Raw genomic sequence first — 24,845 nt, 5'->3', positions numbered from 1 at the left:
CCTTTTCCTTGCAAGTGGCGGGGCTGGCGGGGATGAGGCGCAGCATGCATGCTCATGCTTGGCCTGGGGTGAGGCTTCCCTGGAGTCATGAGCCCTAAAGGATGGTGTTGGGTTTGGGGGCTGAGAGGGCCACCTCACTTCCTGGTGGCTCTGCTGGTGGCATTGTGATCCATTTACATGTGGCAACTTGCATTGTCTGTAGCCAGGCAATTTTCTTGGAAGAAGTGATAGTTTGTAATCTTTTTATGGGTAATATAGTTCCATTTATAATAATCAGGGGCTAACCATTTAGTTTAGCAGACTAACGGAGACCTTCATCTGTCAGTTTACTCCCCATGTGGCCACAACAGCTGGGCCTGTCCAAAACCAGGAACTAGGAGCTGCTTCTTTGTCTCCCTTATGGGAGCCGGGGCCCAAGATCTCAGGCCGTCTTTTGCTGCTTTCCCAGGTGCATTAGCAGGGTGCTGGGTCCAAAGTGAAGCAGCCAGGACTTGAACCTGCATCCGTGTGATTGCTGGCACTGCAGGCAGTTTGTTACCTGGATTCTTGAATGGCATTAGGTGCTCCTGGCGCACGGTTTTACAATCATCTAGTAGCGTTTGAAGGTGGAGGTGGAGCTGGGAAAGTCGGGAAGGACGAAGTTCACAGGTCGTATGGGAAGATCGCAGCGGCCAGCCCTGTCGTTGGTAGGAAGGAGGCCTAACAGAAGAAGAGAGGTTTCCATCATGTTGGTTCAAGTTCCTGCAGCAAGGCCAGGCTGCACCTTGCTGAAGCCAGCAGCCTGTAGCTGCATCCATGACTCCAGGCCAGTGGCAGGGCCCATGCGGGGGGAATCACCTGCTGCCTGCCAGGGGTGTTAGCCTGTAGCCGGACAGGGAAAAGAATAGCCGGGATTTGAACATGCACCCCTGTGTGGGATGTACTCTTCCCCAGCAGCAGCTTAACATGCTGTATCTGCTCGTTCCTGACAGCTCATCAAGTCCTTGAGAGCAGGGTCCTGTTCTGATTTCCGCTGTGTCCTCTTCATGACCCAGCACAGACAAGACAGCCGCTTCTTAAACTATGGTAGCATCCCCAGATGGCCTTTAACACTTCCACAGCCCTCCCAGCTGGCATAGCCTTCTCGGGACAGTGTGAGACCTCTCACGGGGTAGCCATTCTGGGGCACCTCGGGCCAGCGCCTCCCGCCAGCTGCCTGTAGCTGCCTGGAAGCTCTGCCTTGGGTTGAGCCTCGGCGTGCGTACCCCCGGTGCCTGTTTGGGTCCTCCTGCCTCTTCCTTACTTGATTTTTCCGGACAGTAGTTGACCTCAGATGCTGCAGCAAGGACCTCCAGCCTTCCAGCAGTGCCTAGGTCCCTTGGTCTTTGTGGCCCGTGGCGGCTGAGCGTTGGACTCTGTGCTGGCAGTGGTTTTATAAGAGAGCGAGCCAGGCCAGTGCGATTCTGGGCCAGGCTCCCAGCAGCTGTGAATCACCAGGTCAGGTGCTGAGCACCTGCTCAGCGTGGGAACCACTGTCTGGGACTGGGAAGGCCTGTCCAGAGTGCCTGGAGCCCCCGTGGGCAGCATGCTCTTGCTGCCTCTGTCCCCACAGGAGCATTGCTGGGTGGGGGGGGAGCCCTGGATCTGGACCAGCTAGGGGCCTGGCAGCGGGGGCATTAGTGTGCCGCATTAGTTGGCGTTACGGTGGAGTGGAAAGAGAGGAGGAAGGAGGCAGACAGCGTCCCTGAATGTGCTGGCTGTGCCTGACCTTTCCGGTCCACAGGAGACGCGTCCCTGCAACTCATTTGTTCATTGTGCTTTACTCCCCGGGTACCTGTTGAGTACCTTCAAGAAAGCAAATGGATAGCAGGACTAGTTCCCCCAGGCGTGCCTCCTGGGCCCTGGGCAGAGCGACGGGATGGCAGAGCTGGTGCCGTAGTGGGCCTCCCTGGTCTGGTCCCCAACAAGAGGTGACTGCAGCGAGGAGCCGCCTGGGTTGGCTGGGAGGCCCATCCATCAGCATGGCCTGTCTCCTGGCGGGGCTGCAGCTGGCAGGCTGGACTTGGCAGGGATTCCATAATTGGAGGCAAAGTCATTAAAAAGCCATTATGGTCTCCTTGCTTAGTTATCATTGAGTGCAGCCTAGACTAGTGCCCATGAGAAGGAGGCTGCCTGGGGGAAGTGTTGGTGACAAAGGGAGCACTCGGCGGAGATGAGCAGGCAGGGCCATGTGGAGGGAGGTGGGGAGGCAGCGGCCACCAGGCAAAGTGAGAGGACTCAGGCTGGGCACTCCCTGAAGCTGCCGTCCTCGCTGTGCTCGCCCTCCGTGGCAGCTGCTGTCCACTGAGGCTTCTTTGCTATCTCAGGGGAGCAGTGTTGAGTGTGCAGGTGCCTCGTCTACAGCCAGAAGCCCCGACCTAGCATAGCCGGGCACTTCCAGGTGCTCTGTGCCCTTGCAGGTGCCTCCCTAGAAAAACACCCACCCTCACGGCCCCTTACTCCAGCAGGCGGGTCCTAGCTCCCCTTGGTGGGCCTTACTCAGCAGGTGCACTGTCAACCCCCCACAGCGTGCTCTTACCCTCTAAGGTGAATGAGGTGACAGGCGGCTCTGTGGACCTAGACCGGCATCCATGCTCCCTGGAATTGCTTCTCGGATGCTCAGCCCTTGCTGTCAGCCATCCTGCACCACAGACTGGTGGCAAAGACCTTCCCACCCATAGTCTGACCTGGCCAACATTGTTTCCAAAGCCAGGGGCGGCTTCCCCTTCTCCCTCATCAGGGCTGCAGGCTGCCATGGAAGAGGAAGTCATGTTGCCAGAGAAAGCAGAGCCTCCGCCCACTTTGCTCCTAGCATAGAACCTGGCCACGGTAGGAGACACCCGGTGTATGGATAGAGGAGCGGGAACTGCGTTGGGTGGACAGGGCATTCCTGCAGGCACCCTGGCTGCCAAGAGCCTGGCTTCTCAGCCTTTGCAAATGCCTTGAGGTGTTTTTCATCAGCCCCTCAGCAAGCAGCTGCTCTGGGCTGCTCGACCAGGCCCAGAGACGGATGCCCTGGCTGCCCACCCGGCTCCCAGCACTGCCCTCTGAGAGTGTGAGTGGCTTGTGACTTCCCAGGAAACTGTGCAGCAGCTTCTTCCTGTGGCATGGGGGAAAGCTGATATGGTTCTGAGGTAGAGGTCATTTCAGGGTGCATGGCACACCAGGCACCAGCACATGACCTAGGGTTCCTGGGCCCAGAGTTGTGGTACAGAGTCCAGACTGCGTGACCAAGCTTCTCGTAGAAGCGGTGAGGGAGCGGGTCTTGCTCACCCGGCTGAGCATGCGCCGTGTGTGCCTGATCCTGGGAGGCCAAGGAGATGGCGCCAGTGTGGCCTCTCCAGTCCCACCACGCTCTGCTTGTTGCGCTGAGCCCAGGACCAGCTCGCATGGGCGGCTGGGAGGAAAGAGGCCTGGATGTGTGGTCTGTCAGGCAGCATTTTCTCCCGTGTTCTGGCAGCTGAGGGTTCAGTAAATGCGACTGTTGTGCACACAACCCCAGGTCCCAGGACGGGCCCCAGGGTCTGGGAGAGGGCTTCCCCTGAGGTCAGGTGTGCCAGACAGCTGTCACTTAAAAATATTGTGGTCCTTGGGATTGTGGCTGGGGCAGCCTGCAAGCTGTGGGCTTCGGCAGGCTGCATTGGATGTGCACATCATTTAAGGGACATGTGGGTCAGAGACTGCCCAGCTGGGAAAGGCTGGACGTGGAAGAGGAGGTGGCAGTGGCTGACTTGTCCACGGAGGGATCTGATCTGCGCACAGGGGTGTTACTGGCACAGGGCACACCCGCTTTTCACAGATGTCTCCATGCAGGGGTGCACCCAAGCAGAGATGCATGCGTCCTTGCAACCTTCCACCTCCCTCCTGTGCCTAACTGGGCTTGGGGTGCCCACCCAGTCTAGTCCAGACCAGACTCCATGGTGGTCCCAGGCTCCATCTGCCTCCCTTGCAGCTGCCCTGCCCTTGGCTTTTCTAGAACTCAGACACAGCTCTCACGAGCGAGAGCACCAAGTGGTTTGCGTTTGCAGCTGCCTCCTAACGCTCTGCCCTGCGGGGAGGCAGGCTGGCTGACATGTGGCACCTGTCCCGAGGCTTGGCGGGCGGTGTCCTCTGGTTTGGTGTTCTCACTAATGCCTGTGCCATGTCTGTGGCCAGACCGGGGCCTCGTGGCTGTTGCTGGCATGGGTGTGTGTGTGGCCTGCCCTGCCTGAGGAGGCCCCCCTGTCCTATGTAGTCTGAGCACCCCACAGACCCACAGTGCCGCCCACTTGTAGAGCTGGGAGCTTGCTTTGAAAGGTTGGGGAGGAAGGACAGGCCGGCGCCAGCTGAGGGAGATGGAGAGAGCATCCTTGGGCCCGACTCGGTTAGGGCTGTACCGGCTCAGGCTCCCGAGGGCAGACTCAGGGTGGTCTTAGAGGCGCCTGGAATCGTAGCAGGAGACAAGCTCCCCAAAGGACAGATGGGTGGTACGGGCCCTTCTGTCTGAACTGGAGTCCCAGATGGCAGCCCCCACCCTTCCCCTCTCCACCTGTGCACCTTGAGCCCCAGGAGCCCCGTGGGGGTGGGGTGTACGGGACTGGGAAGTGCTGTGGCGGGCATGGGGGGCAGGCCCTGAGTGCCCCACTCTCCCTCCGCAGCGTCTTAGATGATGAGGGAAGCAACCTGCGGCAGCAGAAGCTGGAGCGGCAGGTGAGTGAGTCCGCAGCCTGGCGCGTGGCAGTGTGGGCCGGTCTCTAGGGCAGGGGTGGAGAGGGCTGGGGACTGACCCGCTCCCTTAGAAGGGGGTCACAGTTGGCAGAAGAGAGGGGCAACAGCTCAGCATTAACCTGCCCCTGCCGGCATGCCAGGAGTACTGTGAGCCCACTCAGGCACGGGGGGGGGCCTTGGCCACCGGTGGGTTGTGGATCCCCATGGGGCCTGGAGCACCCAGCCCAGGCGGCAGGGCACCCCTCCCTCCCAGCAGAGGTGTGGGCCAGCCCCACCCTGGTGCTTGCCTGTTCTGTGTGCAGCGGGCCCTGCTGGAGCAGAAGCAGAAGAAGAAGCGCCAGGAGCCCCTGATGGTGCAGGCCAACGCAGACGGCCGGCCCCGGGGCCGGCGGGCCCGGCAGTCGGAGGAGCAGGCGCCCCTGGTGGAGTGCTACCTCAGCAGCAGCGGCAGCACCAGCTACCAAGGTACTCCCTGCCAGTCGTCTGCCAGTCATCCACTCCCCCCGCCCCCGCGCTCTCAGCCTGCCTGGCTTCTGCTGGTCTGGTCCACCCCCCTTCCCGGAGCTGCAGTGCCCAGCAGCCTCCAGCCCGCCCCGCTGGCCCAGCCTTGTGCGGCCCAGTCTCAGCACAGCCTGCCCTGGGCAGGGAGGAGGCCTCTGGCATCCCTGAGTCACCCAGGTCAGATCCAGGCTTCCTCTTGGCTTTGCCACCACTGCCCCCTGCTGGAAGCATGGTGGCTGACAGCTCCTTGTGGGACACAAGCAGGATCTGGCCTTGGCTGTTGGGAAGGCCTGTTCCGCTGTCATCCCGCCCTCCTGTGGCTCTGTGGTGACACTGCAGCGCTGGTCCCTGCCTTTCTGCTCTGCTGGCCTTCAACAGCTCCACCCACCCCACAGGGTGTCACGCTCTTGTCTGCGTCCTGCTGGCCCCGCCTTCCTCTCATGGGACCCCCCTTACCCTTGACTTGGGGGACAGCAGTGGGCTCCTTCACTGTGCACTTAGAGAGCCCGCTTCTCTCCACCACTCAGCTGCCATGCACACTGCCAGCTGCTGTACCTGTGTCAGCTCATCCTTAGGGGGCTCTGGGAGGACCTGGTCTTGGAGAGCTTTGACTGCTTTGCCATGCTTGTGTGGGCCTTGGAGACCAGCCCAAATCCCTGGGGATAGTTCCCGTGTGCACCTGTGACCCCACACCTGGAGCCAGGCTAGAATGTCCCCATGAGAGACCTTCAGCAGCTGCAGCAGGCACTCCCAGCTGTGCCTCTCAGAACTGTTCCTGGCCCCACCCCTGTCCTGGCAGCTGCCTTGTGCACCCCACCTGGGTGCCCTGCTGCTAGGGAGAAGGCAGCGCACTGCAGGGAAGGCAGCTGCCGTCCTGGCATGTGTGTCACGCACACCAGCCGTGTGCCTGGATGCTGTGGTGAGCCTGGCTTCACCCCTGCCTGCTGCTGCATCTGTGGACTGGGGGTACCTCCCCCATCAGTGGAGCCAGCTGCAGTCTCGGGGTTCTAGAAATGAAAGGAGCCTCCATCCAGACGTGTTCCAGGGTCAGTAATCAGCAGGTTGTTGTTCAGCAGGTTAGCTGGCCCTGTATGTCCACAGCCTGCCCGCCCGTCAACCTGGCCCCTGTGGGGGGACTGGCTCGGGCAGGTCTGGGGGGTTGCCAGGAAGTGTGGCCTGGGACCTCGACCCCACCTTGCCCTAAGTTCCTTCCATCCTGACTCCTCACGGGGCTCACTGCCTCCTGCCCAGGGGGAGGCTGCTGCACGCTGCCAGCCACCTGGATCCCCTCCCTGGCAGTGCTCACTGCTTCTTGCCTGCCCTCTAGTGGCTGCTGGGGTTAGGTACAGGCAGGGGACATCATTCACAAGCCTGTTTTGCAGCTCTGCATGAGTATTTGATCAGCAACTGCCTTGTGTCAGGCACTGCACGGAGGCTCTGGGTCCCTGGAGAACACCGATGGGCATGGACTCCGCCTTCCTGGCCCTCATGGACAGAAGGGGAAGGGTCAGATCGATGGTCCCACCTGCACTGCAGGAAGTCCAGCAGGCCTGCAGCGCCTGCCCCTGACTACGGAGGGAGGGCAGGCCAGGAGACTGTGGCCAGAGGGGCTGCAGTCCAGGCCCAGCATGGTCAGAGCTCTCTGCTGTGGGGGCACGGAGTTAGGTCCAAGCGGAGCGGCCCAGCGGGCAGGGGGATGCTGACCTTCTTCTGAAGAGCCTTAAGGACCCTCTCCAGGGTGGTGAGAGGCCCAGGCTAGGTGCCATGGGGCATCTCTGGAGCCTCCTGGAGTGCTGAACATGGAGCCTTCACTATGCCCCTCCACCATCTTCCCCAGCCCAGGCTCCAACACCGAGTGCGCTGTCTGACCCGGGTTGTGGCCCAGCTGTCCAGCCTTTTGCCACTGTGTAGACCTCAGATGCCGGTTCCTCCAGCATGGCCCGCCTGCGGGCTGTGCCTCCAGGGAGGGAGTTTGGGGACTGCAGAGCCTTGAGTTAGGAGTGCAAGTCCTGGTGTCACCCAGCAGTCCTTTCTCTCTTTGCATGCATCTCCCCTGCTCAGTTCAAGAGGTCGACTCACTCAGCAGTGCGCAGCTGGGAGCCGCCCACCCACCAGCACCAGCCTCAGCCAAGCGAACCAAGGCGGTGACTGCGCCAGGGAGCCAGGGTGGGGCCTCCAGGAAGGAGAAGAAAGGGAAGCACAAAGGTTAGCTGGCCCTTTCTGTCCGCAGTCTGCCCGCCCGTCAACCTGGCCCCTGTGGGGGGACTGGCTCGGGCAGGTCTGGGGGGTTGCCAAAAGTGTGGCCTGGGACCTTGACCCCACCTTGCCCTAAGTTCCTTCCATCCTGTCTCCTCACGGGGCTCACTGCCTCCTGCCCGGCTCGGGCCATCTACTCTCACTAGGCCCCCTTTTCCAACCTGGTGTGCTGGGCTACAGCAACATGTGTGCTCTGAGCTCCTCTCTCCAGAAAAGAGCCGTGACAGCCCCTGTTCCAGTGCCTGCCCCCGGCTAGACACCCCCACTTCCTCAGCCCTGGGTCATGGGCCATGATTTGCCAACCCCCTGCACAGTTGGGCAGTGGTGTGGTCAGTGCTGGCTGTGGAGCACAGCATAGCTGGGCAGTGGCTGCCACCTGGGCTGGGCCTTGCTCCTGCAGCCGTGGTGGCTGTGACAGGCTGCCGTGGGGTTGGGGGCACCCTCATCAAGGCTGGTGTGAAGGCCCTATGTGTTTTCAGTGTTGTATGTGAGGTAACCCTTTGGGTGCGGGGCACACCAGCCCTGCCGGCCATGTCCACGCGTGCATGCCATGCTCTGCGTCTGTCCTGTTCTCCGTCTTGTTTTCTCACTGTGCACTTGGTCCTGTAGGTGGCTGCTGTCTGCCTGGGCAGGGCAGGGGTTCAGACCAACCCTCGGCAGTTCTCTGGGCATTGGGGTGGGGAGAGCAGAAGAAACTAGAAGCCCGGCCCTTGACGGTGTAGTGCTTCCAAAATGCAGTTGGTCAAAGCTCCCCTCTCTCATCCCTCGCCACATTCACGGCATCTGAGTATCCAGGACTCACTCCCGGATGTGACTGAGGCGTGTCCGTGGCCTGCAGGCACCAGCGGGCCAGCATCCCTGGCAGAAGACAAGCCTGCGGCCCAAGGCCCAGTGCAGATCGTGACTGTGGGCCACGCGGACCACGCCCAGGACGTGGGGGAGACGGCCGCTGGCGGGGGCGCTCGGCCCAGCGGGCAGGACCTGCGCGCCACAATGCAGAGGAAGGGTGAGCCCCAGTGCAGAGGCCCAGATTGAGGGTCCACCCCGCCACCCGGCTGCAGCGGGCGGGACATACATGGAGACCCATGGGGAACCTGGGGGCCGGAGCTCCCAGGGACAGGCCAGGTTCAAGTTCAGGGACGAGCTGTGCACCAGGGTCACCAGCCCCCAGCCCCGTCTCCTACTCCTGATGCCCGCCCCAGGACGGGCTGGCAGAGCCAGGGTTCCCTGACCCAGGCCCTAGGGAGCCCCTGGTACATGGCACGGAGGCGTGTCCTGGCAGCACCCCCTCCCCCATCCCAACGATGTGTGGGTGAGGATGCCAGGAAGCCTCCTGTGGAGAACACTGTTGGTGTCAGGGTGGCACTCCAGGCCCCAGGAGAGTGGCAGGCAGCGGGTCCCAAACACTGGGCAGAGGCCTCCACTAGGTCCGAGGTCAGAAATGAAGGTGCCCGGTGCACAAGACAGGCTGTGTGACTGAGAGAGAGTGTGCCTGGCGGGGGGTGGCGGGGCCTTGTCCTCAGGACTCTGACCAGCCCAGCTCACGTGGGCACTAGGAGAGATGTCTTTGTGTGTTGGGACGTGCTGTGTCTGTGTTGAGTGTGCTGTCCCGTGTGCCCATGTGTGTGCCAGGGTGGGCAGCTCCTCACCCATCCCTTCTTCCATCTGCTGGGCCCAGGCATCTCCAGCAGCATGAGCTTTGACGAGGAGGAGGAAGAGGAGGATGAGAACAGCTCCAGCTCCTCCCAGCTGAACAGCAACACCCGCCCCAGCTCTGCGACGAGCAGGAAGTCCATCAGGGTGAGGAGCGCTGGCTGCTGCCGCCAGAGGTCCCACGGCAGTCCCAGGACGGCTCCTTTGGGTGGGGACAGTGTGTGAGGGCTGCACCCTATTGCTGGTGGGTTCTCGGGTCCTTTTAGTTGGTCTCCTGATCTTTCAGCCAGGCCAGAGGTGGGGGTAACATGAGCAGGACAAGCACTGGAGAGGGTGGGCTGGAGAGGCTGGCTCCTGAACGCGGGGTCCCACCCTCTCTCCCACCGCCCCAGCCCCGGTGCAGGTTTGCAGCCCAGCCCAGCAGGTATAGCCGCTGAGGCACCCTGCTCTCTGTCTCGGTAGGAGACAGCGTCTGCCCCGAGCCCAGTGGCCCCGGAGCCGCCTGTGGATGTGGAGGTGCAGGATCTGGAGGAGTTCGCTCTGAGGCCAGCCCCCCAGGGCATCACCATCAAATGCCGCATCACACGGGACAAGAAGGGGATGGATCGGGGCATGTACCCCACCTACTTCCTGCACCTGGACCGCGAGGATGGGAAGAAGGTGAGGCTGCTGGGAGCGGGACTGCAGGACCACTGCACAGCTGGAATGTGACAGGAAGTTGCAGGTCCGGCACTGACCTCTGACCTCCCCAGAGGTCCCTGCCTGGCTGGGGCAGAGCTGTGTGAGGGTGGTGCGTGCATGCACACACAGGTGTGCCCTGGGCAGCCCTTATGCATGTGTGTGAGGGTTGGTGTGCAGTCCAGAGGCTGGGTCTGCACCGTGACGTTGCTCCCTCTAAGGTGTTCCTCCTAGCGGGAAGGAAGAGAAAGAAGAGTAAAACATCAAATTACCTCATCTCTGTGGACCCAACAGACTTGTCCAGAGGCGGGGACAGCTATATCGGGAAACTGCGGTACCAGCACACCCCGGGGAGCAGGGGGACTGTGAGGGAGGGACGGGGCCGCGGTTTCTGCAGAGGGCAGCAGCCATCCCTCCCGTCTGCCAGTTCTCTCCAGGCCCAGGTTGTGCCCAGCCTGGAGCAGGTGGGTGGAAGCCCAGCTGTCACTGACACCGGCCCCCAGGGTCAGGACCCAGTCCTAGGACTAGGTGTGTGCCCTGGGTTGGTTCACAGCCATGGGAAGATGCAGGAAGATGCCCGTTTCTGAGGGAGAACAGAGTAACCAGTAGAGGTCACGAGCTCAAACTAGACATGGGACCAGGACCTGTGGAATCACCGCCTTTACTCCTCGGGGCCCTGGTCCCCCTCCACAGGCTCCCCAGAGACCAGCCAGCCTGTTTATCCCAGGAGGGCAGCACCCCTGTTGCTCCAGGGAAACTGGTGTAGGTTTTGGATTCAGCCTCCTGCTCTGGTGCCCCGGGAGTCCAGGCCTGCTGCACAGGCTGCTCCCTGCTTTGGGCAGAGGCACGTGACTGTTGACTGTCCCCTCAGGTCCAACCTGATGGGCACCAAGTTCACCGTGTATGACAACGGAGTCAACCCTCAGAAGGCGTCATCCTCGACCCTGGAGAGCGGGACCCTGCGGCAGGAGCTGGCGGCCGTGTGCTACGTGAGTGCAGGGTTACGCATTTCCGGCTCTCGCTGAATGCTCGCCTTGAGAGGAGTTTCTGTTGTTGGCTTTTTAGTTTGACTTGTTCTTTCTAATGAGTAAACAAGCTCAGAGGTTCAGTTACTTGACTTTGCATGGCTCATATGTGAACAAACAAAAATACCAAGGATTTCTACTCTTCTGAACCCACTTTGCTTCCGTTTTAAAGATTATTTTTATTAGAAAGGCAGATTTACAGAGAGAAGGGGGTGCAGAGACAGATCTGTCAGCTGGTTCACTGCGCAAGTGGTTGCAAAGGACAGAACTGAGCTGATCCAAAACCGGGAGCCAGGAGCTGTTTCCAGGTCTCCCACATGGGTGCAGGGTCCTAAGGCTTTAGGCCATCCTCTGCTGCTCTCCCAGGCCACAAACTGGGAGCTGGATGGAAGTGGAGCAGCTGGGATTCCAGGTATGCAAGACAAGGATTTAGCCACTGAGCCCCCAGGCCCTGCTTTCATTTTACAATAGGGCTATAAAGGCTGATGGCAAAACTGTGTTGTCTGGCGGCCCTGCTGGCTGGTTTGGGGGAGGCAGCCTGAGTCTTCTCTGAACTACTGAGCGCCAACTGTGTTGCTATTTGAAGCACCGGGAATGTAATGGAACATCCAGATAAGTTTTATGTCCTGTTGACCTGAACCCCAAGGTGGGGGTGAAAGGTATAAAGCAAGTGAGTGGAATGAGCAAGCCCCTAACCCCTGTGCAAGGGGATGGAGGTCAAGGAGGAGTGCAGGCACTGAGGAATGAGGCTACAGCACTTGAGGGACAACAAGGAGGGGCATGGCAGCCATGAGCTTGCAGGGGTACAGTGACAGCAGTCCTGAACGGTAATGGTTACAAGCGTCACTTCTACCTGCGGTGAGCTGAGAAGGCAGGCAGTGTCACTTCACACGACCCAGGCAGCAACGGCACAGAGGAGACCAGTGAACAGCATGGGCAGTGGTGAGAGTGGGCAAAGCATGCAGGTTAAGGGAGTCATGGAGAGACCGAGGTGGCAGCAGTGGCTGTTGGGTGAGAGAAAGGGGCAAGGGGAGGAGTCACGCGAGAGTCCAAGCTGCTCCCCTGTGGTCCCTGCTTCCCAGCAGGTAAGTGCGGGCATCAGGTGGCCTCTGCTCAGTTCTCTCCCCGCATTTCCCAGGAGACCAACGTCTTGGGCTTCAAGGGGCCTCGGAAGATGAGCGTGATTGTCCCTGGCATGAACATGGTTCACGAGCGAGTCTCCATCCGCCCCCGGAACGTGAGTCTCCAGGCGCAGGGGGCACAGTTGCAGCTGGCATGGGTCTATGTGGAGGGGCCAGGGTACCAGCCGGGGAAGCCCTGGGAGGGCTCCTGCTCCAGGCGGGCCTGGCTCAGGTGAGGCCCCCACCCTAGGAGCATGAGACGCTGCTGGCACGCTGGCAGAACAAGAACACGGAGAGCATCATTGAGCTGCAGAACAAGACCCCTGTGTGGAACGACGACACCCAGTCCTACGTACTCAACTTCCACGGGCGTGTCACCCAGGCCTCCGTGAAGAACTTCCAGATCATCCATGGCAATGACCGTGAGTATTTGTCCCCTCCTCGCTGCTCTCCGGAACACCCATTACCCTCTGGCCTGGGGCTCTGCTTGCCTAGGCCTGCCCTGACAGCCTGGAGCATAAGGCTGAGGGCTCTGCAGGGAGGTGAAGTCCGGGCAGTCTGACTGCACAGGGCCAGGGCGGTCCGGAGGAGCCTGCGGAGAGCGGCTCCCGGCGCCGTGAGCAGCAGGCTCGGCTGAGGGATGGACACTCTGTGTGAACACGTTTCTGCCCCGTCTCCTGGTGTTTGGTTGCCTCTCCCCTTCGCCCTCTGCTGCCGCTCCTTTTGGGTCTGCATTGCGCCTGCAGGGCTTGCTGGCCTCTCTGGCTTCTGCCTCTCCCATCCCGCTCGTGGGCTGGGCACCTGTCTGGCCTTCCCTGACTCTCCCTCATCCCCATCTGTCCTTTCTCTCTTCCCACGCCTGTGCCCGCCCCAGCGGACTACATCGTGATGCAGTTTGGCCGGGTAGCAGAGGATGTGTTCACGATGGATTACAACTACCCACTGTGTGCACTGCAGGCCTTTGCCATCGCCCTGTCCAGCTTTGACAGCAAGCTGGCCTGCGAATAGAGGCCGCCTCAGTCTCCTTGGGTTGCCCAGCCTGGAGTGGAGCTCACCTGCCTGCCTGCAGAGATGGCCCTGCCTACCCTGTGTACATAGGTCTTCTGCCAGAGGAAGCCGTGGCCCGCGGTGGGCTTCCTGGCCCAGCCAGCCAGGAACTGGCTCCTCTGCCTCTGTGGCTGAGGCAGTGGAGTAGGAGTGAGTGTTGGGATGAGAGTAATTCTGTGCCCCAATTCTCGGGTTAGTATTCTGCTGCAACTGCTTTTGGCACGCTGGGCAATCTCTAGCAGGGAAGGCCAGATGGGGCAGGAAGGGGGAAGGCAGCACAGTGCAGGGCCGCGGGGGCCCAGCCAGCCCCTCAGCCAACAGCAAGTGCCCCAGCAGGTAGGGGCAGGAGGGAGGTGCAGGGCATATCAGCTTTCTTGGCAAAGTGTTTGATGCCCAGGCCTCTAACTTCAAAGGCCCTAGCAGAGCTGCAAAGGGTGTGGTGCGGGCAGGGGAGTGGCAGCATGCTGCTGGGTCTGTGGGGATCAGCTGGCAGCCTGGGGCTGAAGCTCTGCTGACTCCTGTAGGTTTGTTCTGTGCTCAGAGGCAGCAGGAACTGTAAAGGCCAAATGCTCGAGTTGATGGGGTCTGTTGCACAGGGCTCCCCACAAGCCCAGCCACCCGCCCCAGGCACTCTCCACTGAGCAGCCACAACACAACCCCTAGGGAATGTAGATGGGGGCCAAGTAGCTGCCTGGTGCTCCTGTGGGTCAGAGGACCGCTGCCAAGCCTGGTGGGCTCCAGGAAGAGTCTGTACCCAGAGATCTGGCAGCAGCTGTTACTGGCGGTATCCCAGCTCCTGCTGCCATCGGCCAAGGCATGCCTGGAGAGAGCTGCTTTCTGAATGGGCAGGGAACGGAGAAGGATTTGAAGCTACAGGAGCTCAGAAGTGACAGGCCCGTAGGGATCTACTAGTACAATCACGTTGCTTTAGCTTAATCACTCGAAAACATGGGATTGGCCCTGGGTCCCCCCTCCTGTATTCCCATAGAACCCCAAGAAACTCATCTCCAGCTCTCCGGCCTTCTGGGTCTGTGCTGCGTGCCTGCCCTCCGAGTCCAGAGTCCTAGGGGTGTCAGGATTGATGAGTAGGTTGACAGTACTGTGGCAGGAAACGCAGGTCTCTGTTGGAAGTTGTCCTGCCAGTCTGATTAGGAAGGGCCTGGCCGCAGGTTTCCCTGATCACTTCTTGGCCTTTTGGCTAAGACCGAGTGTAGGCTTCCCTGTCCAACGTTGACAGGTAAAAAGTGGGTGCATCCAGGGCTGCGCCCAAATGCTCGGTCTGCTCTCTGGATGTTCCCATGCACCTTGCAGGCTTGGGGATTCTAAATTCTTACCCAGTGTCATTTTCTCTGGCAGAGGCTTCCTACGGATGGAGATCAGAAACCAGTGGGAAGCTTACTTTGCAGCAGCTATGCATGAAAAGGCTAAGGAGAAACCGGGTTCTTAAAAAATCATACTTGATCAATTTCAAGCTCTTAGAGGTAAAGGCATTGTTTTAACAAGTCAAAATAAGTCTTGGTAATCCAAAGTTGTTGAAGGCTTCAAGCAAGGGACAGCTGTTGCAGCAGAGTCGGCTCCCGCCTCAGCTGAGTGAGTGTCCCATCCCCGAGAGGTCCCTCTAAGCAGCTTGCTTTTGTTAGTGGGGTCCAGGCCTTCATGGGATGTGGGCAACAGGTACAGTTCCAAGGTGGCACAGGCTGACTGGATTCTAGTGAGAAAGGAGGGTCTTGATGACAGAGTGGAAAAATCAGAAGCACAATGGAAAATTCTTGGCCTCTGCTTTGTCTTAGCACATGGAAGAATAGAAGGGCGAGGTGGCGAGGTGGGCAGCTAGCTCTGGCTGCATGCTGTTGGGCTCTGAAAGCCGAGCATTAGCAGTAGAGCGTCCTGCCGGAGCCCTGGCCTCACCAGCTCGCTCTTCAACCTTCACCCTGGTCATGCCCACCTGCCTACAAGCTCAGCAGGTGCCCGGGGCTGCAAGAGCACATGAGCTCTGGCCTCTCCTGTGAACTTGTTGCCCTTCACACCCGCTCCACAGAGTCCTTTGAGTGGACAGGAGTCGAGGGGATCCAGCCCCTAAGGTGATGGACAGCTGGGACTTTGGCACCTTGTCCTGAAACACTACACCCTCTGCCCCAAAAGAGTCCCCTGCAGAGTGGTGAAACTCACTCCCCCAACTCTCCAAGTCTGGCTTTCCTTTACTTTTGGCTCCAAGGTGCTCTGTGTCTGTATGTGTGCGTCTGCGTGTGTGTGTGTGTATGTATGTGTGTGGAAAAGGACAATCTGTAAACCATCGACTGAGGTTCTGATCTGGAGAATGTCTGAGGATGAGCAGGAAAGGCAGAGGGGCAGCTGTGGGGTTTTGCCATTCATCTCATGCTTTTCCAACAGCAGCTACACCTTGGAAATGAGCAGCTCTTGCTGAGGTGGAGTGGCACGGTACAGTCTAGCATGTGGGCTCCTGGCCGAGTTTAAACAGCTGCTAGTGAATGTGCCTTAAGACCACGACACTAGCTCAAGGCAGCGTGTGGGAACGGGCGGTGGGATGGGGGCTAGCGGAGAACCTTGGACCTGTCTCACTGACACGGACGGCACAACTGTTGTAAAACCTGAGCTCGGTGTTAGAGCTGTATCAGTGGGGGAGGAGGGAAGTTGCACAGGGAAGGTCCTGCTGCGCGGCCCATGCTGTAATATGCAAGCACAAATCCCATCCCAGAGGCGGCCCTGGTTTTCTCCCCAGTGGCAGTGCCACACTGGCCTTGCCTCTTCCTCCGGCCCCACCCTGCAGCGTTCCCCTTTATCAAGCCTGCTGGGGTGGACCAGCACCTGTCCTGGACCTCTGAGCCTGGGGCTGCTGGAGCAGTACACAGCTACTCTCAGGAAGGTTTGGTTTTTAAAGTCTCTAAGAGGAAAAGCAGATAGCTACCCCGGAAGTGGTGCTTCCTGGGGTAGCTGTCATTTTGAACAAAATGAGACACGCAGCTCTGTGTCTCATTACTTAACTGCAAGATGGAATGTGTGCGCTGCTGGGATTCACGGTGAATGAACAGCTCCTCCTCGGGTTCGTCTCTACCTGCTCTAGCTCAGCACTGTGCCTTCTGGGAAGACCTCCCCTCCACTTCTGTCCCACTGCCTTCCCTTGCTCTCCCCGTCAAGGCCCAGGTAGAAGGACTGGGGGAAGCCCCACTCTGGCCACTAAGCCTGCATTTGGTGACAAAGGTATCTCTTGCTGGGAGCACACATTTAGCCAGTTTTCATAATGCCTAGAACATGTACGTCTATTTGCACAAGATTGTCTTTTCCTACTTTGGAGTGGTCAGACATCTTATTTTCAAAATTACCGAGTTTTAGACAAACTTGCAAAACTGCTTTTATTAACTGACTTTTTGAATAAACTTTCGTATTCTGGAGCAAATGTATTTATTTATTGGTATGTGCAATGGCAGACTTGGTATTTTCCCTTGTTGACATTATGTTATGTTGTAGAACTTACAGTGTTTGTCGTCATAAGTACAGACATATCAACAAATTAAACTCGACTGGCTACAACACTGCTGGTTTCTAATGTTTGCTAACAGCCTCTTTAGAAAGGGGTGTGTAGCTACGCCCCGAAGACGTGGGATGCATGAGGTTAAATGGTAAGTTTATCTTGGTACAGAACTGTAAAAGCATAGTTTTTCAGAACATAACATTTTACATTAAGTTTTTAAAACTTACTGATGGAATGAGACTTTTTGTTCCAAGATGTGTAATGAAGTATCCAAAAAGACCCAGACCTTGTCTCTCTGGCATTCCTAGCCGCCCCCTCCCTCCTCCCATCAGCTGTGTTACACTTGCAAGCAGCTCTGCCCACCACCTGGAGGCTGCCTGCCTCTGATAGGGTAGCGTGCCCTGTGCAGCGCCCTGGGATGTGACCATATCTAACTGCCCTGGAAGGGTCCCGGCCTCAGGCCATAGAGGAGGAAAGGAAAAGTGATTGGTGTGTTTTCTTGTTGAGAGCTACAGAACTAGAGCACTGCCTACCTCCTGTGGCCTCAGCTCAAATGGAAAATAACATTTCCAAGGACATTCCAAAAAGGAAAGAGGGTTTTTAGTTATCTGGCTTAAGGAAAATTTTCAATGGCCACAAAAGGGTGACCTACCTCCCAGGATAGTCTTGGCATAAGTGTCCCATTTTACACTGCAGATTATTTGAAGTTGCAGGAGGCCAAACTTGCCTCCCCACCTGTTGTGAGCAGGCACCAAGTGCTCCTGCCCAGGGCGGCCACAGGCCAGCCAGGCCTGCGGTGCCTCACACAGTGCAGCGCTATGCTTTGCCAACTGCCCAAGGTCATCAAGACAAGCCCATTACTTGCTTGTGGGGCATGTACGAGGAACTAGCACATCATTGGCCAAGTAATTCTGGAAACAAGGTCACAATCCTTGCCGTCTGAAAGACACATCAAGCTTCCTTCCCTGATAGTATATACCAACCAAGGTCTAGGTCAGAGAGAACTACTGTGGGGACCTAGTATTTCTGGCATGAACTGTTTCCTCCACAAGCCAGCTTTCCCCAAACACTGACCCTCAGGAATACAGTGGGTTTTGCAGCATTTTCCATGTCAGCACCACAATTCACGACCAGCCCCATGCTGCCACCCTCACTAGTCTCTCTCCCTACTTTACCCACCACCTGTCAAGTGTATTGAAAACTTTGGCAAAAACTATTGGACAGAGTAAACCATCGTACTATAAAGATAGCTAGAACCAGTGCTGTTTTACATAACATTATGCCACAATCCTGGGCGAGCTGGGCTTACACCATCCTTCCTTTACTGCTGAGGAAATCACGGCTCAGACCTTGTGAGGAGCTGACCCAGACTCTAAGAACACGAAGGGCCGTGTCCCACTCCTCTGCCTGTGTGAGTCACAGTGCACTCTATCCGCCAGGCTTCCATGTTAGCAACAGGACTGACCCTCTGTGCCAGAACTCCTGTCCCTGGATGAGTGCAGGGGAGGGGAAGGAGGAAAGACCTCCTCACCAAAGCCTCATAACCTTAAAGCATAAAACACCCCCTCCTGGAGGGAAGTAACACAACACACTATCAAACCAGTAAGGTGTCCTGACAGTGGCTTTTACCTTGAGTTTTCTAAGTTGTCCGCAGCACATGCCAGACAGCATTCTTTCCAACAGGAGTGCAGTGCTCTGCTCAGACGCTGACGGCTTTGACAATGCTGAGCAGACAGGTCACCTTCTGCTAACAGTCCTCATGTTGATTTTTAACCGTTTTCCCTGGCATCTTAAGCAAGACACAATAGAACTCTAAAAACGCTATAATCTACCTTTACAAAATGTCACAATATTTGCTTTTCACACATCTCACAAACTGAAGTGGGGCATGTCTACTTTTAACTCCCTGGTCTTAAAACTAAGTTCACTCATCAGGTGCTATCTTGTCTCAAGCAGACATGTGGCAGATGGCAGCTGAAAACAGGCCTTTCTGGTCAGAATCCTCTCAACTCTAAAGCCACTTCCTCCCAAAGGAGTGCAGGCCAGCCCAGCTACATCCTGCTGCTTACACACTAAACAGCACTCGGCACGAGGGAAGCCCTGTGCAAGCAAGATTTAGGTCTCAACAGAAGTTTGAAAGGGCTCCACTTAGTTCAGCCCTGCCTGCACCATAGCTAATCTATAACCACCACAGAGACATGCACCACCACCAGTGGCTCGGTCCTCTTCCACCTGCCACGCCAAACCATACTGCTGTTGTTCAAAGGTGCTTGCTTTTAAATAAAACCACTTCTTCTACCCTTGTGTCTGGTCTCACAAACGGCTATCGATAGCAGGACACAAGTCCGGCCTCCTCTCCCCAGCTCTCCCAGCACTGCATCATACTGCACAGTTGCCCTGTCGGGCTGCCCCTTCACATATAAACCCAGGGATATTTTGTTTCAATTCATGTGGTGACAAACTGCCTGAATGGCACGGCATTCAGAAACACATTCTAGGCAAGAGCTATCCTTAGGAACATGGGTTCTTACCCTTCTCATTGGCTCCCTTGGCACTGTAAGCTCAGGCAGCCCCCAACTTGAGTCCTTCCTGGAGCAGCAGCAAACCTAAGCTCCATAAAATGTCCCTTGGCCAGAGGTGCCAAAGGTACTTCAGGGTTTGGCAATTCTGTTAGACCAGAGATGGAAGGAGCTAGTGATCTAGGCACTAACTGAGTAGAATGGCAACCAACAACACTGTGGGTCACCGCCAGGTCAGTGGGAGTCCCCGGCCACTCCAGTACAAAGTTGTGGTTGGATGCAGCCTCCTGCTGTAAGGTCAGCTCGGAGAGCAAGGGCTTCTGTTCTGGGTGGTCCAGCACGTCCACCAATGGAACATTCTCATCTCCCCAGGGGCCCACTAACCTGCTCAAGGTCCAACGAACAAGGCAGCTTGGAACCTGAGATCTTGACTCTTACAGCCGTAAGTCCACATCTGTAAGCTGACATCCAGTCAGGGGCAAGCCGTCTGCTACTGGAGGGAGAGTCAGACCTCTGGCCCTGACAGCTCCCACCTGCAATTATGACAGACCAAGTGTGGTTACTCGCTGGTTCAACTTCTGACCAGGAAAGGCAGGAAGAGGCCACGGCTGCCCGCGTCCACAGGAACGTTCACGTTTTACAAGGTGGCAAGTATGTGAGCACCTGAACATGTGCCACAGGGGTGGTCTGAGCTGTGACAACTGGGTGCAGAGAGAGAAGGGAAAGGGCAGGGAGGAAAGCAGAGAACAGTCACTATCGGACTAGAGGGGTGGCTACATCACCACAGAGGTGTCACTCGGAACCCTGCGGGCTGCGCTTCCTCAGTGTGCCGCCTGTGCCCGCACTAACACCCAGCCCTTCACCTCTGAAGTCCTGGGGCCACTCTTCCTGGGGGGCTTCCTCACTGGAGCCATCTGCACTGAATCCAGCATTCTCTGCCAGAACAGCAGGATCCTCTTCAGAACAGCAGGAACAAGGCTCTGGCTGTGCCTCACACGAACGAACAGAATTTTCTTCCGGGGCTCTGAGGCTGGTGGATAGACCTTCCCAGCCCACGCGGCGTGAGCCGTCCTCTTCCATCACTTCCATTCTTTCAGCTATTTCTTCAGCAGAGGGCTCTTGTGGATCAGGGTAATCCACCAGGATTGTTTCTTGCCTGCGCTTGATAGAGTCTGAAAGGCCATACACCGGGTACGTCTCTTCAGGGTAACCTAGAGAGAAAACACAGCGGTCTCACACAGATGTCTCTTCAGAAAATGAAGTGGCAGGCTCAGAGAATTCTCTGGCAGCAGCCATCATAGACAAACAAATCCATTCAAGAAACCCTAAGATCATTCTAACAGTGCTAAAGTTTCACTTGAGCAAATTCTTAGCAACCTGCCTGGCTTTCCCAGCTCGCTCTGACATACAAACCAATTCGGATGAAAATCCCTTAAGTGTAAGGTAGCTTGGGCAGAGTCAAGTCTCGCGCCATGTGCTTCTGCAATACTGATGAAGATTAAACAAACAACAGGAGCCTTCAGTTTGAGAAAGATGCACCAAGTCCCAGCTACAGTGAGCTCAGCTCAAGGCTGGTGTTAGTAGTTTCTACCGGAAACCCTCTCCTGATCTTCCTGCAGGGTGGGTCAAGAGGAGGGGACGTGGACAAGGCAGGAAAGGAACAAAGCTCTTCCACGATTATACCAGGAAGTTGCCTACTCATTAACATGACTAAAACGGCTGCTGAGTGTCAAAAATAGAGGGCACTTCAACAGGCCATGGCAAGGTCCTGGAGGAAAGTACTCCATTTTCAGAAGACAGAATTCCCATTGTTGGCTTCTGGTCTCCACAGAATTGAACAAAAGAGAACAAGTGGGTAAACAAAATGAGTGATACTGGTGCCAAATTCCAGCTATGATAATGAGGAAAGAAAATCTTGCCAGATTAAGGGATGAGATGAAATCCACCTGTGTCAGCCCCCAGCGCAGGAGCAGCAGGTGGGCTGCGCTGGAGCTCACACGCCATGCTGGCCGAGGCCTCCGAGCCCACAGCCCACGGCGAGAGGCTACAGAGTCCATTCACGTATTATGCTCACTGGCCAGTTCAACCCTGCCATAAACCTCTTGTGGTCTGCAAACTGCAAGATAGTGGTCATTTTTGGTGCAATGTTCTTTTTCCAAAGTATAAAAGTCTTGGAGAAATTTAAAACAGGAAATACATTACCCAAAATCCTTACACTGATAATTTATTTTCAGTTTTGAAACAATTATAGCATGTAAATTATGAATATCCTTTTTTTCATTCAGCATTACATCATGAGTTTTCCCATATCATTGGGCATTTCAAAATATCCCAGCACACAGCTACTGATTGGCCCTGCTCTGCCTTTCCTTTTCTGTAAAGATCGGATCATTTGTAAACAATATTGTACTTAAGATCATTTAATATTATACAGACTCATAAACATGAAAACTAGACAGAAGGGAAAACTGACAAGCCCTTTCTACACTGTTCCAGCACCCCTTCCAGAAGACTGCAACATGTCCACCTTGCCAGTGCCACTAGAAGCGTCCACATCATCACCCCTTCAGCAGCACGGCCAGTGGGCTGAGAGTGGCCACGGCACTCTCCAGACATCACTGCCATGCAGCAACTGCTCAGGAAAATGGAGCTTAGCTCTCGCTGTGGCACGGCTATTAACCCCTCAAACTGAAGTGGAACCCCCAAAGCCAAGTTAATGTTATGTGGAGGTAAGGCCTTTCTAAGGTAATGAGGGAGGGACCCCCATGACTGCATCACCGGCTGTCTAAGGAACACTGCAGGTGTTGGCCCAGTGGTCAGGATGCACACCCACATCCCAGAGTGCCTCAGTGCAGTCCTCAGCACGGCCTCCTGATCCCAGCGGCCTGCTCCTGCGAACCTTACGGCGCAGGGCTCATGCTTCAACTGCAGTTCTTGGCACCCACGTGGGAGGCCTGGACGGAGCTCCTGGCTTCAGGAAAACAGCCCTGCTGCAAGCACATGAGGAGAGCACCAGTGGATGGCAGACAGCCATGCCCATCTCAGGCACAAGGAAAAACTGCCCAACAACCTGAGCCTTCTGTTTCACCATTCAGTGTCTTGCCATTTCATGACCCAGATGCCAAGGACACATTGCCACCACACCCTTGGAACTTGTAAAACCTTGAGCTAAACATTTTCCAGATTTTCATCAGCAAATGGACTCATACAGCTACCTGTGGTCTTCACAGTTCCCTGAGTTGTGGAAGCCTGCTTTCTAGTTTGGTCCCAGCCACTGAATGCTTCCGAGAAGTTTGCCGGAGGCTGTTCTGTCTTTGCCTTCTCCCATAGCAAAGCTTACCTGTGGATTTCTGAAACTTTGCTTTGGTTTAAGAGGAAGAGTCAGATCCAGGCACCATACCTTGTTCAGTGAGGCTGGCAGCCCCTGTGATCTGAAGATGTTTCAATTGGCACCTGCTGTGGGAAACATTATACATACAAAAACCTCAGCAGTGGGGGCACTGTTGTGGCACTGTGGGTTAAGCCACTGTGCGTGTTGCCGGTAACCCATATTGCAGCACCTGCACCTGCTCCACCTCTATTATAACTCCCTAATAATGCATGAGAAAGAAGCATAAGATAGCTCAAGTACCTGGATTCCTGAAAGCCACATGTCGAGACCCGATTCATGCTCCTGATTCCTGGTTAAAGCCTAGCCCAGCTCTGGCCACTGTTACCCTTTGGGGAGTAAATTAGCAGATAGAAGATTCCTTTCTCTCTCTGCCAGCCAAACAGATAAATTGTTTCAAAAGACTTTTTTAAATAAAAGATTCCGTTTATTTGAAAGGTAGGGTTACACAGGAGAGAGGAAGTCTACCTTCTGTCTGCTGCTTCCCTCAGATGGTTGCATCAGACCAAAGCCAGGAACCTGGACTCTCCCACACAGGTACAGGGGCATCAGGGCAGGTCTCCCACATGGATACAGAGGCATTAGGGTTTGAGCCATCTTTTGCTTCTTGCCCAGGCACACTAGCAGGGAACTGGATCGGAACTGGAACAGCAGGGACTCAAGGCAGTGTTCACACAGGTTGCTGGTCTCGTGGGTAGCAACTTAACCTACCAGTGCTGGCCCTGGATATTTAAAACAGAATCCTAGATAATACAGAGCACTTGATGTGGCCTATTGATGCAAACAGGAGAAAATACATGAGATCTCTTGAGACACTTTTATAAGGAATATACTTAATATATAAATCAACAATAGGTGTTTACTAACACATACTGTACAGACTGCACATGCTATACCTTTTTCATATTTAAGAAAGGGGTCTTTCATCTGCTGACTCACCCTCCCCCCACATGTCAGATCAGCCCTAAGTCAGGAGCCTGGAACTCAACCTGGGTCTCCACGTGGGTGGTGGCATGGATTCAAGTGTGTGAGCCATCACCTGCTACTGCCCAGGCTGTACATAGCAGCCGGACGGAACTGGAGGAGAGCCAGGACTTGAACCAAGTATTGCAATATGGGATGCGTGTATCTCAAGCATTCTCTTAACACAGATTGGTTTTTACCAGCATTACTATAAACGTGGATATGTTTTATGCTGTAGCATTATTAATATCATTAGATCACTAGGAAATAAGAATTTTCAGTTTCATCATATTCGTATGGGGCTACTATTATATATGCAGCCCACTGCAGACCTTATATATATATATATAAGACCTTATATATATATATATATATATATATTTTTTTTTTTTTTACTTGAGAGAGAGCAAGTCAGCTTCCATCCACTGGTTATTCTGCAAATACCCACAACAGCTCATGCTGGGCTAAAGCTGAGAGATGGAGTCTTCCCCATGGAGTCTCTCACTTCAGCCATTACTGCAGGAATCCAGAGTCAGGACTGTTGTGCCGGTTCTTTGAAATCCCCAGATAATCATCAAGTCTGAAGCCGGTGCTAAGGCAAAAAGGTGGTTTATTCAGGTTAGCCTAGGTAACCCAGCCACCTCCCCCATCCTAGCATGGCTGGGCGGGGGAGGGGCAGCCGCAGCCAAGGCTGCTAGGATCCGCAGGGAGGACAAAAGAAGCGTGAGCCAGAAGAGAGAAGAGAGCGCGAGAGTCCAAGCCCCCCAGTTCTTATACATTTCAGGCTATTAATTATACAGTCATGACTTAGCAGGCTGCTATTGGTGGATTTGAAACAAGCAACTTTCAAAAAGTACAAATCGATGAGCTACTGGGCTGTGAATCTTATCAAATACCAGGTACTTCCTTCCTGAGGAGTGAGTGGTCTGCCTACGTGACCTGCCAGGTGTCCTGCCGGGTGTCATGTAGGCTATCAGGACTGAGGTTCACACAGCCCCCAGCCAAGCCATTAAAGCAGAATCACAAAAGGCAGAAAACTCCTAGGTTCTTCAGGACTAAAGCAGGGAATCAACTCAAGCACTCCAATATGTAAGGTGGGCATCTGAACCAACATTTTAAGAACAAAGTCAAACACCTCTTTATATTTACCCTCAAAGGAAGCACAGTGAAGGTCAAGAAGATACAGAGAAACAACTCCATGAATCAGGAAAATAACAAATGACCAAAACATAGATACTTAAGAGCCTGAAATTATTTCTAAAATTATGAATTTAAAAAATACAAAACAGTAGCCCACTTACAATAAAGCTTTTGTCCCAAGATTCCCAAGAGATGCCTGATACCATGGACAGATCCAAGCCCTATACATGCAGTGCTTTTCTTGTCTCACATGCGCTGGGATCCCATACACTTGCACTGGGGTGTCAGTTTCTGTCCTGGATGCCACATGTGTCCTGAGAAAGCAGTAGAGGATGGCCC

The 24,845-nt window shown here is 55.7% G+C and overlaps 2 protein-coding genes across 6 annotated transcripts in view; one reads left to right on the top strand and one right to left on the bottom strand.

Annotated features, from left to right (window-relative positions):
* The window catches only part of TUB (TUB bipartite transcription factor), a 79,054-nt gene extending 65,915 nt beyond the window's left edge, over positions 1 to 13,139 (top strand). Inside the window, exons 2-12 of one of the 3 annotated variants that reach the window (XM_040988981.1) lie at positions 4,656 to 4,707; positions 5,028 to 5,190; positions 7,288 to 7,431; positions 8,321 to 8,488; positions 9,161 to 9,282; positions 9,598 to 9,795; positions 10,035 to 10,147; positions 10,685 to 10,802; positions 11,977 to 12,075; positions 12,210 to 12,381; positions 12,834 to 13,139. In XM_040988981.1, coding sequence (XP_040844915.1) covers positions 4,656 to 4,707; positions 5,028 to 5,190; positions 7,288 to 7,431; positions 8,321 to 8,488; positions 9,161 to 9,282; positions 9,598 to 9,795; positions 10,035 to 10,147; positions 10,685 to 10,802; positions 11,977 to 12,075; positions 12,210 to 12,381; positions 12,834 to 12,967 — 1,483 coding nt within the window. In that variant the 3' untranslated portion in view covers positions 12,968 to 13,139. The remainder of the gene's footprint in view (positions 1 to 4,655; positions 4,708 to 5,027; positions 5,191 to 7,287; positions 7,432 to 8,320; positions 8,489 to 9,160; positions 9,283 to 9,597; positions 9,796 to 10,034; positions 10,148 to 10,684; positions 10,803 to 11,976; positions 12,076 to 12,209; positions 12,382 to 12,833) is intronic. The other 2 variants (XM_040988980.1, XM_040988979.1) reach the window with 2 other exon arrangements.
* A 6,114-nt stretch (positions 13,140 to 19,253) lies between these two features.
* Positions 19,254 to 24,845, bottom strand: part of RIC3 (RIC3 acetylcholine receptor chaperone) — a 61,860-nt gene continuing 56,268 nt past the window's right edge. For all 3 annotated transcript variants that reach the window (XM_040989166.1, XM_040989167.1, XM_040989168.1), the window contains one exon: positions 19,254 to 20,226. In XM_040989166.1, coding sequence (XP_040845100.1) covers positions 19,808 to 20,226 — 419 coding nt within the window. In that variant the 3' untranslated portion in view covers positions 19,254 to 19,807. The remainder of the gene's footprint in view (positions 20,227 to 24,845) is intronic.

Source organism: Ochotona curzoniae, unplaced genomic scaffold (genome assembly GCF_017591425.1).
Source record: "Ochotona curzoniae isolate NIBS_2020 unplaced genomic scaffold, NIBS_Ocur_1.0 contig_517, whole genome shotgun sequence".
Taxonomy (NCBI): Eukaryota; Metazoa; Chordata; class Mammalia; order Lagomorpha; family Ochotonidae; genus Ochotona; species Ochotona curzoniae.
The sequence above is the reverse complement of the archived record's forward strand: the minus strand, read 5'-3'. Positions and strand labels throughout refer to the sequence as shown.